This window comes from Nycticebus coucang, chromosome X, assembly GCF_027406575.1.
Source record: "Nycticebus coucang isolate mNycCou1 chromosome X, mNycCou1.pri, whole genome shotgun sequence".
Classification (NCBI taxonomy): domain Eukaryota; kingdom Metazoa; phylum Chordata; class Mammalia; order Primates; family Lorisidae; genus Nycticebus; species Nycticebus coucang.
Genome location: NC_069804.1, coordinates 184,865,450 through 184,881,735, shown reverse-complemented (window position 1 = coordinate 184,881,735; position 16,286 = coordinate 184,865,450). Strand labels below are relative to the sequence as shown.

The 16,286-nt window shown below is 48.2% G+C and overlaps 1 protein-coding gene across 3 annotated transcripts in view; it reads left to right on the top strand.

Moving 5' to 3' along the window:
• Positions 1 to 14,375, top strand: part of MECP2 (methyl-CpG binding protein 2) — a 74,300-nt gene extending 59,925 nt beyond the window's left edge. For all 3 annotated transcript variants that reach the window (XM_053579363.1, XM_053579362.1, XM_053579364.1), the window contains 2 exons: positions 11,718 to 12,068; positions 13,159 to 14,375. In XM_053579363.1, the coding sequence (XP_053435338.1) occupies positions 11,718 to 12,068; positions 13,159 to 14,242 (1,435 nt within the window). In that variant the 3' untranslated portion in view covers positions 14,243 to 14,375. The remainder of the gene's footprint in view (positions 1 to 11,717; positions 12,069 to 13,158) is intronic.
• Positions 14,376 to 16,286: the final 1,911 nt, after the last annotated feature.

The following is a 16,286-nucleotide window of genomic DNA, read 5'->3' as shown; positions in this document are numbered from 1 at the left end:
GTCTGGCTTCTTTCACTGACCATAATATCCTCAAGATTCATCTGTGTTATAGCACGTATCAGAATCACCTTCCTTTTTGAGATTGAATAATGTTGCATTATATATGATGAAAGACAAATTCATAAACTTGCTCTAGGAAAAGTGCTTTGAAAGATGGACTAGAATTCAGGGGTCCTCAAATTGCGGCCCACGGGCCACATGAGGTGGTGTGATTGCATTTGTTCCCGTTTTGTTTTTTTACTTCAAAATAAGATATGTGCAGTGTGCATAGGAATTTGTTCATAGTTTTCTTTTTAAACTATAGTCTGCCCCTTCAACGGTCTGAGGGACAGTGAACTGGCCCCCTGTTTAAAAAGTTTGAGGACCCCTGGACTAGATGCTGGCATTACTGCATAGCTTCCCAAGGGGGGTACTTTGAAGGTAACCATAGTGATATTCAGCAATGAGGTACGTAGCATTTTTTCTAAGATGTGTTCGTGAACTTAATTGTCTGCGCTCATAGATAGACCACATTTTGTTGATTTGTTCATCTGTTGATTGACACCAGATTGCTTCTACCACTTGGCTATTGTGAATTGTGCTGCCATGAACATTGGCATACAAGTATCAATTCAAATTCCTGTTTTCAGGGTTTTGGAGTATATAGCTAAGAGTGGAATTGCTGGATCCTGTAGTAACTCCATCCATGCTTAACTGTTTTCCACAGCAGGGATTTTTTTTTTTTTTTTTTTTGAGACAAGTTCTCACTGTGTTGCCTAGGCTGGTCTTGAACTCCTGGGCTCAAGCAATCCTCCTGCCTCAGCCTCCTGAGTAGCCAACATTGCAGGAGTGCCACTGTGCCTGGCAGCAATTTTTTCTAACCTGTTCTCTTTTTTTCACCCATGTGTGGTGGACTTGTGTTTAGATTTCATTTTATGCACCTATAAAAATGAGATTTACGGCTCGATGCCTGTGGCTCAAGCGGCTAAGGCACCAGCTACATATATCTGAGCTGGCGGGTTTGAATCCAGCCCGGGCCCACCAAACAACAATGACGGCTGCTACCAAAAAATAGCTGGGCGTTGTGGCGGGCGCTTGTAGCCCCAGCTACTTGGGAGGCTGAGGCAGGAGAATTGCTTGAGCCCAGGAGTTGGAAGTTGCTGTAAACTGTGATGCTACAGCACTCTACCCAGGGCGACAGCTTGAGGCTCTGTCTCAAAAAAAAAAAAAGAGAGATTTACTGTATGTCACTGGTTGCCTTTATTTGGGGAAAGATCTGCGTTTGCTTGGCAAGAACTGTGTTTTATTTAGCTTTTCAAAACATAGATGATTTCAGGCAGTGCCTGTGGCTCAGAGGAGTGGGCGCCAGCCCCATATGCTGGAGGTGGCGGGTTCAAACCCAGCCCCGCCAAAAACTACAAAAAAAAAAAAAAAATAGATGAATTCTTGCATCTTCTCAAAAGTAAAGGATTAAAAAATGGACTGTGAATTCAGAACAGGGCAGCGGAACCTCTGTCTAGACCAGCGGTTCTCAACCTGTGGGTCGCAGCCCCTTTGGGAGTCAAATGACCCTTTCACGGGGGTCGCCTAAATACATCCTGCATATCAGGTATTTACATTATGATTCATAACAGTTGCAAAATTTCAGTTACGAAGTAGCATCAAAAATAATTTTATGGTTGGGGGGGGTCACTACAACTTGAGGAACTGCATTAAAGGGTTATGGCATTAGGAAGGTTGAGAACAACTGGTCTAGACTGGCTTCCAGCCAAGCCCCGGGCCCTTTTGCTCCCCAAAGACCACTGAAACTCTTCCAGTGAGCTTGACTTCTCAAGATTTTAAAGGGCTGAGGCTGATGTCTCACAGTCCTGCAGCCTTTATTTATTTGTGCAGAGAAGCCTCCTTGATTCTGTAGCTTATACTAGGAAATAGAATTGTAAGCACCAATTGAATGACACTTTAGGATGGAAGCAGCTGGTGCAAGAGGCTAATTCTCTCCTCTGGTCCCAAACTGTTTAGCTGGGGAGAAGTAGCTGCTTCTCTGCCCTTTATGTGGTGCCACGGAGTAATTGGAAATGAAAGGTGCTGAAAAATGCCATCTTCTGAAATTGACCTAATACAAACATGAGTGAAATTAGGAAAGGTCAGAATATTGTTGAGGCTCTGGAATTTTCTCTGAAGTTCACTCCAGGGGGCAGGGAGGGGGCTGTATTCTGATTCAAGTGAAAAATACCTTTCATCCGCTGCTTTCTAGGCTTTTTTTTTTTTTTTTTTTTAATCTTAAAAACCGCTAGGGGCTCTGCACCTGTAGCTCAAGCTGCTGAGGTACCAGCCGCATACACCAGAGCTGGCAGGTTTGAATCCAGCCCCGGCCTACCAAACAACAATGACAGCTACAACCGAAAAATAGCCGGGTGTTGTGGCGGCACCTGTAGTCCCAGCTACTCAGGAGGCTGAGGCAAGAGAATCTCTTAAGCCCAGGAGTTGGAGGTTGCTGTGAGCTGTGATGCCACAGCACTCTACTCAGGGCGACACCTTGAGGCTCTGTCTCAAAAAAGAAGAAAAGAAAACCGCTAGGATTAGGTGTTGCTTGCTTACGTCAAGTGAGTACCAGATACAGCCTCCTAGGACTGCCTTCTGGGCCTTTGAGGGCAGGATTCTACTGTCCTATGAAAGTACAAGCAGTTCTTGTTGTTGAACCTCTCAGGACAGAGTGATTTGGCCTGAAAACAAGATTTCTGCAACTCTCATTTGCCTTACTAGATCAAATAAAGGATTTGATGTAATATTTGCCTTACTAGCAGCAAAATCACTGAATGATGTTACTACTGAAGAGCGTTAGTTACCTCATGCTTTGGAGATATTTAAGCTTTCTCAAGATGTTTCTGCTTCCTTGTGATATGTGCATTCCTGGAAAAAAATCTCATGTTCTGTAAATCACACAATAAAAATAGGAGTTTGCATAGGAAAAACTGGGTTGGGGGTAGACTACTACAACCCTATGTGGTATGGTAACCAGACCTCACTGACAAAACCATGAACAATTATTCTGGTGAAAAGAATAGCAGAGCACACTGAAGTCTCTGTTGGTATTTGCCCCCAGCATTGCCACCAACCCTTTTCAACGTAACCTGGGATTGTGCTTCCTCACACTGCTCCACGTGCTTGATGCCATTCATTTGGGTACAGATGAGCTGTTTGGGTCCTAAGCAAGGCCGCCTTCAGCTGTGCTTTCTTTAACACATGGGAAATATTTTTGTACCTTCTTCATTCACACTAACAGTTTTGCCACATAGGTGTAATGTGGAGAGCACTGTGGTTGTTCAAGCCACTAAAAGGAGGCACTTGCTCAAGGTTCCCAGCTTTTCCTTTTTTTTTTTTTTTGTTTGAGACAGAGTCTTACTATTTCACCCTTGGTAGAGTGCCCTGGTGTCACAGCTCACAGCAACCTTAAACTCTTGGGTTTAAGCAATTCTCTTGCCTCAGCTTCCCTAGTTGATGGGACTACAGGCATCCACCACAACACTCGGCTATTTTTTTTGTTGTTGGATTTGTCATGGCTGGGTTTGAACCCACCACCCTTGGTGTATGTGGCTGGTGCCGTAACCATTGTGCGACAGGCACCAAGCCCCAGCTTTTCCTCTTTATGTATTATGTAACATTGAGGCCTTGTCTTTAATGACATGCTTGCCTGCCACTGCTTCAAAATATTGCTGTCAATCAACACAGCTTGCAATTATATTGGTGTTGTCTCCACCTTGTTTAGCATGTTCCCATATTGGCATTCTGTCTGTCCTCCACACTATTTAGCATTTGAACGTTAGTCGTGGTCATCCTGTTATTTCACTCCTAAATATTTGAGCATCACTTTCCTGAGAGCAGACAGAGCAGCTGTGACACTCAGGGACCTAGCCACATCTTCCAATGTGCCCCATTCATGCCTTTTCTAGTGCCTTTGAACCAGAAATCCAGGATGGCCTCTTCAGTCTCCCCCAACGTTAATCAGGAATGCTCCCCCAGCCCCCACTTTGCTGTTGTCCTCCATCTTAAAGAGTTAGGCCTATTGTCATGTGGAGTGCCCCTCTCTCTGCTGTTCTGGCCGTGTTCTCATGGTGAGCTTATTTATTCCTTCCTGGTGCTGGTCCATTTCCTTGACACTGAGCAGCAGCTGGGTTTGATTGCCTGTTAAGGCAGTGCCTGCCAGATTTCTCCTCAGAAAAGAGCATGTATTTTCCCATACTCCTTAGCCCGCGTGCTCCTTCTTGTCTTGCCAGCTTATGGGATCTTCTCTAGTGTCGTCAGTCCAGCGTTTTCAGTTGTTCAGCCAGAGCCAGGTCTATACACCTCATTGTCATCTTGCCAAGGCCCTCAGTGACCTCCCTAGCCCCATCTCCAAAACACCAGCATTCAGGCTCAAACTTACCTTTTGTTTATTCACTTATTCAGAGCCTGCTTACTCTCAATTGCTCTGTTTGCTAGAAGTATATGGTCAAAGGGATGAAGCTACCAAAAGAAGTTCACATAGCACCTTGGCTGTGTCACACTCATTTACGTGCCCATGTTTCTTGGGTGTTGCTTCTGACCTGGCATTGTGCATCTAGGAGGGGGGATGAGGTAAGCATGCACAGGGGTGTATTATGAAGCCACTGAGGGGTTTAGGGTGCTCTGGTTTGTAGAGCGGGGAGGAGGAGAAAGAGGAGAGGTAGAATCAGAGAAGCCTTCTTAGAGGTACCATCTTAACTGAACCTAGAAGAGGAAAGTTCTCCTAGGAAACTGTAAACAGGGGGCGAGGGTGTCAGGCCCAGAGCTGCTGATGACAAAGGGTGGTGTCATTGCCTCTGCCCAAGCATGGCAGAGATGTGGCATTCCCAAGCCCTTCTTTCAGCCCTAAAACCTTGGCTCAGGCCTTCCAACTACAGCCCACACACTTCTGGTTAATTATCACATCTCTGCTTTCACTGTGCCTAGAACAAGCAGCTTTTAGGGGAAGGGTATCCCCATTTCTTTGTGCCTGCTACCAAGCTGAGCTCTGAAAGGTGGAAGAATGATGCTGATTCAGCCCTGGCTTCCTAGCTCCTGGCAGAGGCTGGCTCAGGACAAAGGCAGTTGTGAACATACATACATCTGATGACTGGACAGTGAATTCAGATAAGTTCCTTTGTCTAGTTAAACTTCATTTTGTTCCCCATCTGTAACACTCAGGAGTTGAATAGGTGGTTTCTCTAAGGATACTCTCAACTCCAAAATGTGTGAACTTTTGAACTAAGTGTTCCATTCTCCTCATAATCATCTTGAGATTATGTGTGTTGTGTGGTCTGATTAGAGGAAGAATGAAGAGGGGTGTGTGGTTTCTTTGAAATAAAGCTTGTGTTTCATCAAATGCCATAAGCCCTTTGGGGGACAGCCCTGGGGTGCGCCTGCAGTGAAGGCCCAATGAAGGTGCAGGGTAAACTTACTGGGATTACCTGTTCTGTGAAGTTTTTTTTTTTTTTTTGTAGAGACAGAGTTTCACTTTATTGCCCTTGGTAGAGTGCCATGGTGTCACACAGCTCACAGCAACCTCCAACTCCTGGGCTTAGGCGATTCTCCTGCCTCAGCCTCCCGAGTAGCTGGGACTACAGGCACCCGCCACAACGCCCGGCTATTTTTTTGTTGCAGTTTGGCCGGGGCTGGGTTTGAACCCGCCACCCTTGGTATATGGGGCCGGCACCCTGCTCACTGAGCCACAGGCGCCGCCCTGTTCTGTGAAGTTTTTACCTGTGGTGCCACCCAGCAGAATCTAAGCTGCTTTCTTGGGCTTTTGTTGTTTGTTTGTTTGTTTATTTATTTATTTATTTTGAGAGAGAATCTCACTGTCACCCTAGGTAGAGTGCCATGGCATCACAGCTCATAGCAATCTCAAACTCTTGGGCTTAAGCAATTCTCTTGCCTCAGCCTCCTGAGTAGCTAGGACTACAGGTGCCCGCCACAATGCCTGGCTATTTTTTTGTTGTTATTGTCGTTGTTTTGCAGGCCTGGGCCAGTTTCAAACCCGCCAGCTTCCATGTATGTGGCTGGCACCCTACCCACTGAGCTACGGGGCGCCACCTTGTTATTTGTTTTTAAATGTAGAAGTAGCAGTCAGAAAATAAAGTAATAGGCAGCACCCGTAGTTCAGTGGGTAGGTTACCAGCCACATTACACTGAGGTTGGCGGGTTCGAGCCCGGCCTGGGCCAGCTAAAACAGCAATGACAACTGCAACAACAGCAAAAAATAGCTGGGCGTTGTAACGGGTGCCTGTGGTCCCAGCTACTTGGGAGACTGAAGCAAGACAATCACTTATGACCAACACTTTGAGGTTGCTGTGAGCTGTGATGCCATAGCACTCTACTGAGGGCAACATAATGAGACTCTCTCAAAAACAAACAAAAAAAGAAAGAAAATAAAGTAGTAGAAACCTGTGTGCCTTTCATTTCACAGAATTGAAAATCACCATATTATAATATTTGCTTCAAGTATTTTCAATGTGAAACAGATAGAATATTATAGATAGTTAAAAGCCCTTTACTCCCCATCTTCATTGCTATTAAAAGGTCTTTTGTACGCTTAAAAATAGTTAAAAAGGTAAACTTTTGTGTGTATTTTGCCACAATAAGAAACCTTTTTAAAAACCCAGTGTCAAAAAAAAAAAAAAAACAGTGTCTGGGCGGCACCTGTGGCTCAGTGAGTAGGGCACCGGCCCCATATACCGAGGGTGGCGGGTTCAAACCTGGTCCTGGCCGAACTGCAACAAAAAAATAGCCAGGTGTTGGTGGCAGGTGCCTGTAGTCCCATCTACTCGAGAGGCTGAGGAGGCTGAGGCAAGGGAATCACCTAAGCCCAAGAGCTGAAGGTTGCTGTGAGCTATGATGCTACAGTACTCTACCAAGGGTGACAAAATGAGACTGTCTCTAAAAAAAAAAAAAAACAAAAAAAAAACAGTGTAGCTCAGCAGCTAAGGTGCCAGCCACATACACTGGAGCTGGCGTGTTTGAACCCAGCCCGGGCCTGCCAAACAACAATGACAGCTATAACAAAAAATAGCCGGGCATTGTGGCGGGCACCTGTAGTTCCAGCTACTTGGGAGGCTGAGGCAAGAGAATCTCTTAAGCCCAAGAGTTTGAGGTTGCTGTGAGCTGTGATGGCACAGCACTCTAACAAGGGCAACATAATGAGACTGTCTCAGGAAAAAAAAAAACAAAACCTGAACAGTGGCTCGGTGCCTGTAGCTCAGCAGCTAGGGCACCAGCCACATACATCGGAGCTGGCAGGTTCGAATCCAGCCCTGGCCTGCCAAACAACAATCAGAACTACAACTAAAAAAGTAGCTGAGCGTTGTGGCGGGCGCCTGTAGTCCCAGCTACTTGGGAGGCCGATGCAAGAGAATCACTTAAGCCCAAGAGTTGGAGGTTGCTGTGAGCTGTGACGCCATGGCACTCTACCAAAGGCAAGATAGTGAGACTCTGTCTTAAAAAAAAAAAAAAAAAAAAAGTTTCATTTAGGCCTTGGTCAGAGTCTGAGCACAGCTGGATTTTACCCACTTATAGCCAGGAGCTGAAGGTCTTCTGCCCGTTGTTATGGATACAACCACTGCCCCTCATCCAGTCTTCCCCTTCTCAGTCAGTGCCACCACTGTCCCCCCAGGCTTTGGAAGTGTTCCCTAACTCACCTCTGGCCCTCACCCCCATTCAAGTCCACCATTGAGCTCTGTCGCACTACTGAAGGGGCACAGTTTTCAGCACCCCAGAAAGGTGGCTTTGTCTCATGTGCTCCTTGAGGTATGAGAACCTGGGAAGGGAAAATTCCATTCTTGGCTATAAGCGAGATGGGGATTAATTCCTCCCTGCTTGCTGAAAAGGCCTTGAGAAATTCCCTGAGGTCCCCGCCAAGTCATAGCTAGAGATTTAGCACCTGCCTGGAGCTGAACTGTTGCTTTTCATTCCCTAATTTCAAGTTACACAAAAGTTTCATTTAGCCTTTTAGGGAGGTGGGCGAACAGAACAGACAGCCTGGTGTCCTTATAGTTTATCTTTAAGTCAAATGCTCCAGAATTAGAAATGACATGTACGTGCTTTGTAACATTTATGCTGAGGAGAAATTTTTATGGCAGTCTCAACTAGTGCTTTTGTTCTTTATTCTTACTTATTCTTATCTGATGAGTTTGGATATATATAATACAGTGAATAAAGATGGACAATCGCTGTGGGCCTTAGCGAGCCCCCAGTCTTCCCTTAATAAATAATTCATTCCGTCTGTAGTGATAACTCTGTGTCACTACATCTTAACAGGTCCCCAAATCCTCTGCCCCTCCCACCCTGGGCCACACTGAGGCTGCTGCTAGAAGCTCCTCAAGGGTTCTCCCTGTATTCCCCTTGCAGTCTCCAGCCTTTCTAGTACCACAAGATGCCCCAGAGCCAGGAATACCCATTTTTCCTAGAAGCCAGTCTGCTATATTTACTGCCCTTGGAGTGTCATTGATGGCCTTAGAACATGTCCCACTATGGGTGTCCAGAGGACTGTGGTCATAAGTCATTTGAAGTAAATCCTTTGTCCATGGCATGTTGTCAATTTAACATACAGCTAAACTTTTTTGTTTTGTTGGCATCCAACGTAATGGGGGTTTATTAGTTTTTGTTGCAGTTTTATTTGGGTTATGTAAACATTTCCATGGTTCAGAAGTCTTAAGTTATACTCAGGCGTGTTCAGCTAGGTCTAGGTCTCATTCTTCTGTGCCTATACCTCTCCTTGTTCTGCCCACCTCATGCAAGGCACCATTCTTCATGAGTCCTGAGGTATCCCTCCTTAATCTGCCTCCTTTCTCACAGAAAAAGTGTATAATACACATTTTTGGGCTTTGCTCTTTTCACTTCACAGTAGATCCTGGAAGCCACTCCATGCAGCTCTTAGAGCTTTCTGTGTCCCTTTGTAGCCACGTGGCACTCCCCAGCATGAGTGTGCCATGGTACTCCGCAAGCCCCTGAAGGTGGGTCTGAGGTATCTGCACCCTTTGGCTAGTAAAAGTAATGCTGTGGTTTATAAATGATAATATCATGCACACATTGTTTGGCATTTCTGGAGGTGTCTATTCGGCAGAGATTTCTGGAAGGCATTCCTTTGGTCATGTGGTTTGTATTTGACCTCAGGGTAGTTAAGATATTTGGGGAAATACAGATGAGAGTTTAGAAGAGGTCAGACCTTTCCCATTGGTCCAGTACTTCCACCCGACTTCAGGAGCATCCAGGTGCTTCTCCCTGGCACTAGACAGGGCTGTGGCAGGTTATATGGAAGTGGCAATTTCTGTCTGTCTGCTACTGTGGCCTTTTTCTTAGCCCACACCTTTTCAAGCTCCCCTTCATTCCTTCTTATTGGGGCCGCCTAGTGGGCCACATCTAACTTCCCAGGGTTCTTCCTCATTTCCATTGGGAACCCTGAGACTCAGATACTTGGAAAGTGAGCTCTGTACCAACAGAGGTTAGAAACCCTACTTTAGAGCAAGAAAAAGGTGCCCTCTGAGCTTTGGGTGCATCTGTGTGTAGAGCAGCAGCCACACTCTGTGGCTTTAATCAATGGGAGGAAGGTGCAGGGTAAGGAGGAACTCAGAGGCAAGTCATAGTGAGACCAGGATGTCCCGTCTACTCTAGGACCTTGTCACTTGATTACAGCCTCTCCAAACCTGACCTGGCAGTCTGGAAAGGTGTATCCTTATAGCTTCTGAGTCCTGGAGCTAACCAGCCTGTGATGACTCTTCCCCCATCAACTGGAGTCCTGGCTTCCCACCGGTGCTTTTATTGCACAGCCTCTGCAGTATAGATGAGAGGGGCAGTCATTTGGGGGAACAGGGCAGTGGCAGCACTAACAGCCATGTGCAACAGGGGGCTTGTGGCTCCACGCCTGTGGCTCAAGCGGCTAAGGCACCAGCCACATACACCTGAGCTGGCGGGCTCAAATCCAGCCCAGGGGCCCGCCAAACAACAATGACGACTGCAACCAAAAAATAACCAGGTGTTGTGGCGGTTAGTGGCCTGTAGTCCCAGCTACTTGGGAGGTGGAAGCAGGAGACTCACTTGAGCCTAGGAATTGGAGGTTGCTGTGAGCTGTAATGCCATGGCACTCTACCCAGAGGGACAGCTTGAGGCTCTTTCTCAAAAAAAATAAAAAAAAAACAACCGGGCTTGTGGGGCTGAGAACACAGAGGACAGGAACAGTCACGCTCTTTTTCTACAATGAACTGCTAACTAAGGTAGTAGCAGGCAGTACCTTCTTTCCAAGCCTCCCTTGGCCTGGCCCAGCTAGAGCTATAGGTGAAGGCAGTGTGGCTCAGCTCTGCAGTCCTAGGGAGTATCAACTAGACAGATGGGCCACTAGAGCATCTTGGCTAGACGTGGGGTTTGGGGCCTCATTGTGGCCATTGCTGAAGTACATGAGGAAGGAACTGCCTCCATCAGCAGAGAAGAACAGGGAAGTATTCTACCCTGGAATGGGGAGGGTGCTCTTCTGCACCAGCAGGAAGGGGACACATGCCTATGTTGGGACCACACCTTTTTCCTTGCCTTCCCTTTGAGTCTATTAAGGCTGAGACTGTTCCTGTAAGGGAACATCTTGTGACAACTACTCATACAACCTGGGATCGCTTCTCTAATCACATCAGAACCTAAAGTAGCAGTTCCTGTTGCCTGAGTTAACCAGTGTTTATACAGTGCCCCTGTACCTTTTCGCCCGTGATCCTTACAGTAAAGGTGCCTCTGGATGGCTCACCCATTGTTAAATGAGGAAACTGAGGGACAGAATGCTAAGGCATTTGCTCAGGTTCTTGTTTGGGAAGTGGCACGGCCAGGGTTTGAGCTAATGTTGGCAGGCTCCAAACCTGTGTGTTCTTTCTATGACACTGCATTGTGTGCCACCTTGCAAGGGGCAATGCCAGACCACATTCCATCAGCAGATTGTGGCATGCCTTGTTGCACGGATTTGATAGATGGGGTAATACATTCGAGTATTACTATACCCAAAACTATACCCAAGCCTGGGCCTTCATGAAGGAGACCCTCACCCAAATTTTAGGTGGCCATCTCCCTTTCCCCAGTTGTCAACTGTCAAGTCCAGAGGCCCTTGGGGTGTGACTCATAAAGTGGCCTCTGCCAGGTGATATGCTGAGAAGCCACACGGTATTTTTTTTTTTTTTTTTTTTTGAGACAGAGTCTCACTTTGTCACCCTTGGTAGAGTGCCTTGGCGTCACAGTTCACAGCAACCTTCAACTCCCAGGCTTGAGCGATTCTCTTCCCTCAGCCTCCCAAGTAGCTGGGACTACAGGCACCCACCACAAGGCCCGGCTATTTTTTGGTTGTAGTTGTTGTTGTTTGGCAGGCCCGGGCTAGATTCTAGATTCGAACACACCAGCTCCGATGTATGTGGCTGGCTCCCTAGTCGCTGAGCTATAAACGCCAAGCCTGAAACCACACGGTATTTCTACTCAGAAGAAAGACACTTATGTAGGTTACTCACTCCTGCAGTGCTAGGTAGGACGTGGGGATCACCAGGGTGCAGGTCAGCAGCACCAGCAAAGAAATACTTGGGCCCCATTGTCCTGGGCAAGGGTTCATCAGGACCTTGAGTATACAGTGGCCTGGGGCCTTGCATGTTGAGGGGTATCCTGCCTTTACCCACTCTTTCTGCAGCCTGATGTGTTTTCTTTGATATTTACATACTTATTTAATACTTCAGGGAAGAAAAGTCAGAAGACCAGGACCTCCAGGGCCTCAAGGACAAACCCCTAAAGTTTAAAAAAGTGAAGAAAGATAAGAAAGAAGACAAAGAGGGCAAGCATGAGCCTCTGCAGCCATCAGCCCACCATTCTGCTGAGCCAGCAGAGGCAGGCAAAGCAGAGACATCAGAAGGGTCAGGTTCTGCCCCGGCTGTGCCAGAAGCTTCTGCCTCTCCCAAACAGCGGCGCTCCATCATTCGTGACCGGGGACCCATGTATGATGACCCCACCCTGCCTGAAGGTTGGACACGAAAACTTAAGCAAAGGAAATCTGGCCGCTCCGCTGGGAAGTATGATGTGTATTTGATCAAGTGAGTAAGAATAACTCCTGTCTGTACAGGGTGGGGAGGGCAGGGTGGGTGGGAGGTTAGGGACAGGGCTCCCTTGAAGTGACAGCTCTCGGCTGCTGATGGATCACGAAAATGAGTGTGCATAACCATACCTGTAGGGGGCATAAATAATGACACCAAGACCAGGTATAGAAGGGGTAACCATGTACAGAGGCCACTGCCCTGAGTGAGGAGTTCTAGAGGAATAAGCCCTTTACCCTCGCCACACCTCAAGTCCTTGTCTGGAAAGGGAGTAGCAATAGAGCCCACTCTGACTTTGTTTTTTCCTGCACGTCAGTGTTGGGAAAGGATGGGTTCTCTTAACAGGGTCTCTGCAAAGACAGTCAGACAAACTTCATGTACCTTTCCAACTTTCCCTTTTGTATTTGTCCAGCTTTGGGCTGGTAGCTAGGCATTTCCTATTGAAGCAGATTAACTTCCAGAGTCATAAGTTCAGAAGAGTGAAGAAGCACATGTCAGTTAAGCCCCTCAAATGATCCCAAAAAGGTTAGCAGTTTTCAAAGGACATTTGCAGAGAGCCTCATTGCGATTCCACGACTCTTTCATTTATCTGTTGAAACCAGTTCCCAGTGGGTGAGCACCAGGCCTAAGTTCAGATGCAGGAATGTTCTGGTGGTACATAAGGCCCAGGCACCAACCAGCAGAATGGCCCCCAGCCTGATGGGCCCCCACTATGTCAGGCCTGGCCCCTATGATTGCTAGATTGTGAAGAGGCCTGGGAGGGCCAGAGGAGTGGCCTTGATGGTAGCAGGTACAGGGACAGCCCGGCCCCAGTTGTTGAGTAGCCAGCACCAAGCTGTTTGAGCCTCAGAGCAGGCCATACAGGTGCCCACTTCTACCAGGCGACCTAACCCCTACCTGTGCTACACTGCTTCACATATAACCCTGCCTGTGCCCTTCTTTAGCTTATCCTGGCTTTTCCTAAGTGTGACTCTTGTTCAGTAGTAATGTCTGTCAGAGAGTTTGATACCACCGTCTACTCTGCCCCATCTCTGACATTGCCATGGAAAGTTTCTGATTGTTCTTTGTGTTTCTCCATTTATTCCCACAGTCCCCAGGGAAAAGCCTTCCGCTCTAAAGTGGAGTTGATTGCGTACTTTGAAAAGGTAGGCGACACATCCCTGGACCCTAATGATTTTGACTTCACGGTAACTGGGAGAGGGAGCCCCTCCCGGCGAGAGCAGAAACCACCTAAGAAGCCCAAATCTCCCAAAGCTCCAGGAACTGGCAGAGGTCGGGGACGCCCCAAAGGGAGTGGCACTGCCAGACCCAAGGCAGCAACATCAGAGGGTGTACAGGTGAAAAGGGTCCTGGAGAAAAGTCCTGGGAAGCTGCTCGTCAAGATGCCTTTTCAAGCTTCACCAGGGGGCAAGGCTGAGGGGGGTGGGGCCACCACTTCCACTCAGGTCATGGTAATCAAACGCCCTGGGAGGAAGCGAAAAGCTGAGGCTGACCCCCAAGCCATTCCCAAGAAACGAGGCCGAAAGCCTGGGAGTGTGGTGGCAGCTGCTGCTGCAGAGGCCAAAAAGAAAGCTGTGAAGGAGTCTTCCATCCGGTCCGTACAGGAGACTGTCCTCCCCATCAAGAAGCGTAAGACCCGGGAGACAGTCAGCATTGAGGTCAAGGAGGTAGTGAAGCCCCTGCTAGTGTCCACTCTTGGTGAGAAGAGCGGGAAGGGACTGAAGACCTGCAAGAGCCCTGGGCGGAAAAGCAAGGAGAGCAGCCCCAAGGGGCGCAGCAGCAGCACCTCCTCGCCCCCCAAAAAAGAGCACCACCATCATCACCACCACTCAGAGTCCCCAAAGGCTCCTGTGCCGCTGCTCCCACCCCTGCCCCCACCCCCACCTGAGCCTGAGAGCTCTGAGGACCCCACAAGCCCCCCTGAGCCCCAGGACTTGAGCAGCAGCGTCTGCAAAGAGGAGAAGATGCCCAGAGGAGGCTCACTGGAGAGTGATGGCTGCCCCAAGGAGCCAGCTAAGACTCAGCCCGCAGTCGCCACCGCCGCCACGGCTGCAGAAAAGTACAAACACCGAGGGGAGGGAGAGCGCAAAGACATTGTTTCATCCTCCATGCCAAGGCCAAACAGAGAGGAGCCTGTGGACAGCCGGACGCCCGTGACCGAGAGAGTTAGCTGACTTTACACAGAGCGGATTGCAAAGCAAACCAACAAGAATAAAGGCAGCTGTTGTCTCTTCTCCTTATGGGTAGGGCTCTGACAAAGCTTCCCGATTAACTGAAATAAAAAATATTTTTTTTTCTTTCAGTAAACTTAGAGTTTCGTGGCTTCAGGGTGGGAGTAGTTGGAGCATTGGGGATGTTTTTCTTACTGACAAGCACAGTCAGGTTGAAGACCTAACCAGGGCCAGAAGTAGCTTTGCACTTTTCTAAACTAGGCTCCTTCAACAAGGCTTGCTGCAGATACTACTGACCAGACAAGCTGTTGACCAGGCACCTCACCTCCCACATAGACCTTTCCCCCATGTGGTATTAGGGACAGAGAGCAGTTGAGGACACTCCCATTTTTGGTGCCATTGGTGCCCTGCCTACAGCTCCCCCAGCTCCCCCCACCTCACCCACTCCCAGTCACATTGGGACAGGGAGGTGTGAGGCAGGAGAGATGGTTGGATTCTTGAGAGAAGATGACAGAGATGGCCAGTCGCTATGGCCCATGTGATCCCACCCATGGTGGCACAAGTCTGGCCCCATACCAACCCCAATCCAAAACTGACAAGGACATTTCACAGTACAGTTAAAGTGGCACCTGTCTGCTCCAGTTCTGGCATAGCTAGAAGCGAGTTGTCCCTTGAATTGCTGGGAGTAGACTGGCCTGAGCCAACAGGAAAGGATGGCCCAGGGTGAGGTGGCACTGCCCATTCTCAAGGGACGTCCTCTAGTGGGTATCACTAGAGAGGCCATGGAGGCGGCAGAACGAGGTATAGGCAAGCTGGCTCGGGGTCGGGGCCGGGCTGGGCTGAGCTCTGTGGGATGAGAGGGACTCCTAATCTTTCAGAGCAGTCTGTGACTGGTAGTTAGGGACTTAGTGGACAGGGCAGGGGGCAAAGTGGGAAGAGAGGAAAATGTTCTTCCAATTAACTTTCCAATTCTACTCCTGTAGGGACAGCTTAGAATTATTTGCACTATTGAGTCTTCATGTTCCCACTTCAAAACAACTAGATGCTCTGAGAGCAAACTGGCTTGAATTGGTGATACTTTGTCCCTCAAGCCACCAGACGTGACAATGTTCAGAACTACCTGGATCTGTATATACCTGCGCTTGTTTTAAAGTGGGCTCAGCACATAGGGTTCCCACGAAGCTCCGAAACTCTAAGTGTTTGCTGCAATTTTATAAGGACTTCCTGATTGGTTTCTCTCCTCTCCTTCCATTTCTGTCTTTCTTTCATCCTTTCCTTTCTCCCCTTCCTCACAGTTCATCCTTTGTTTCAGGCAGCCACAGTGCCCAACCATATACCAAGCTGACAATTGTCAGCTCCCACCACTAGAGCCCTCCCTGCCCTTTGCCATCCTGCTGCCAGTACCAGACCCCCTTTATGAGCCCTGAAGAAAACTTGGGGTCTGCTGAGTCCAACCTGGCCTCTCTATGAAGAGCAAGATTAGCAAGGTCTTGCTTTCCTAGGTAGACCCCTCTTCCCTGGTAAGAAAAAAGCAAAAGGCTTTTCAGACCCTAAACAATGAGCCTTTTTACCCTCCTGCTCTAGAGAAGTGGACCGCAGGAGCTGGACCAGATTTGGTAACTGAGAAAAGCACAGAGGGCCCAGTGGCATGCCAGAGTCATCAAGTGGCCCAGCAGGGACTCCCTGTCACCTTGACTTTGGCCTCACAGATCCAGAGTCCATCATAGTGTGGCAGAACAAGTGGACCCCCAAAACCCAAGCTGGGACCAGCCCATCCTTTGTTCCTCCTTTTCTAATGGAAATGTTTTGCTCACCAGAGACTGGGTAGGGCCAGAACACTAGGCAATTGACCATCTGGCCCTGGGGTATGGCATGGGGTTTAGAGGCTTGGGCCTGCTGCGGTTCTAACCGCTCCGTTTTCATGTGGAACCCTGTCTTTTTAGCCTCTGTTCAGGAAGTCCTTACCTCGCTGCATATCTTCATCATATTGGTACATCCTTTTCTGTGTTTACAGAGATGTCTCTTATATCTAAATCTGTCCAACTGA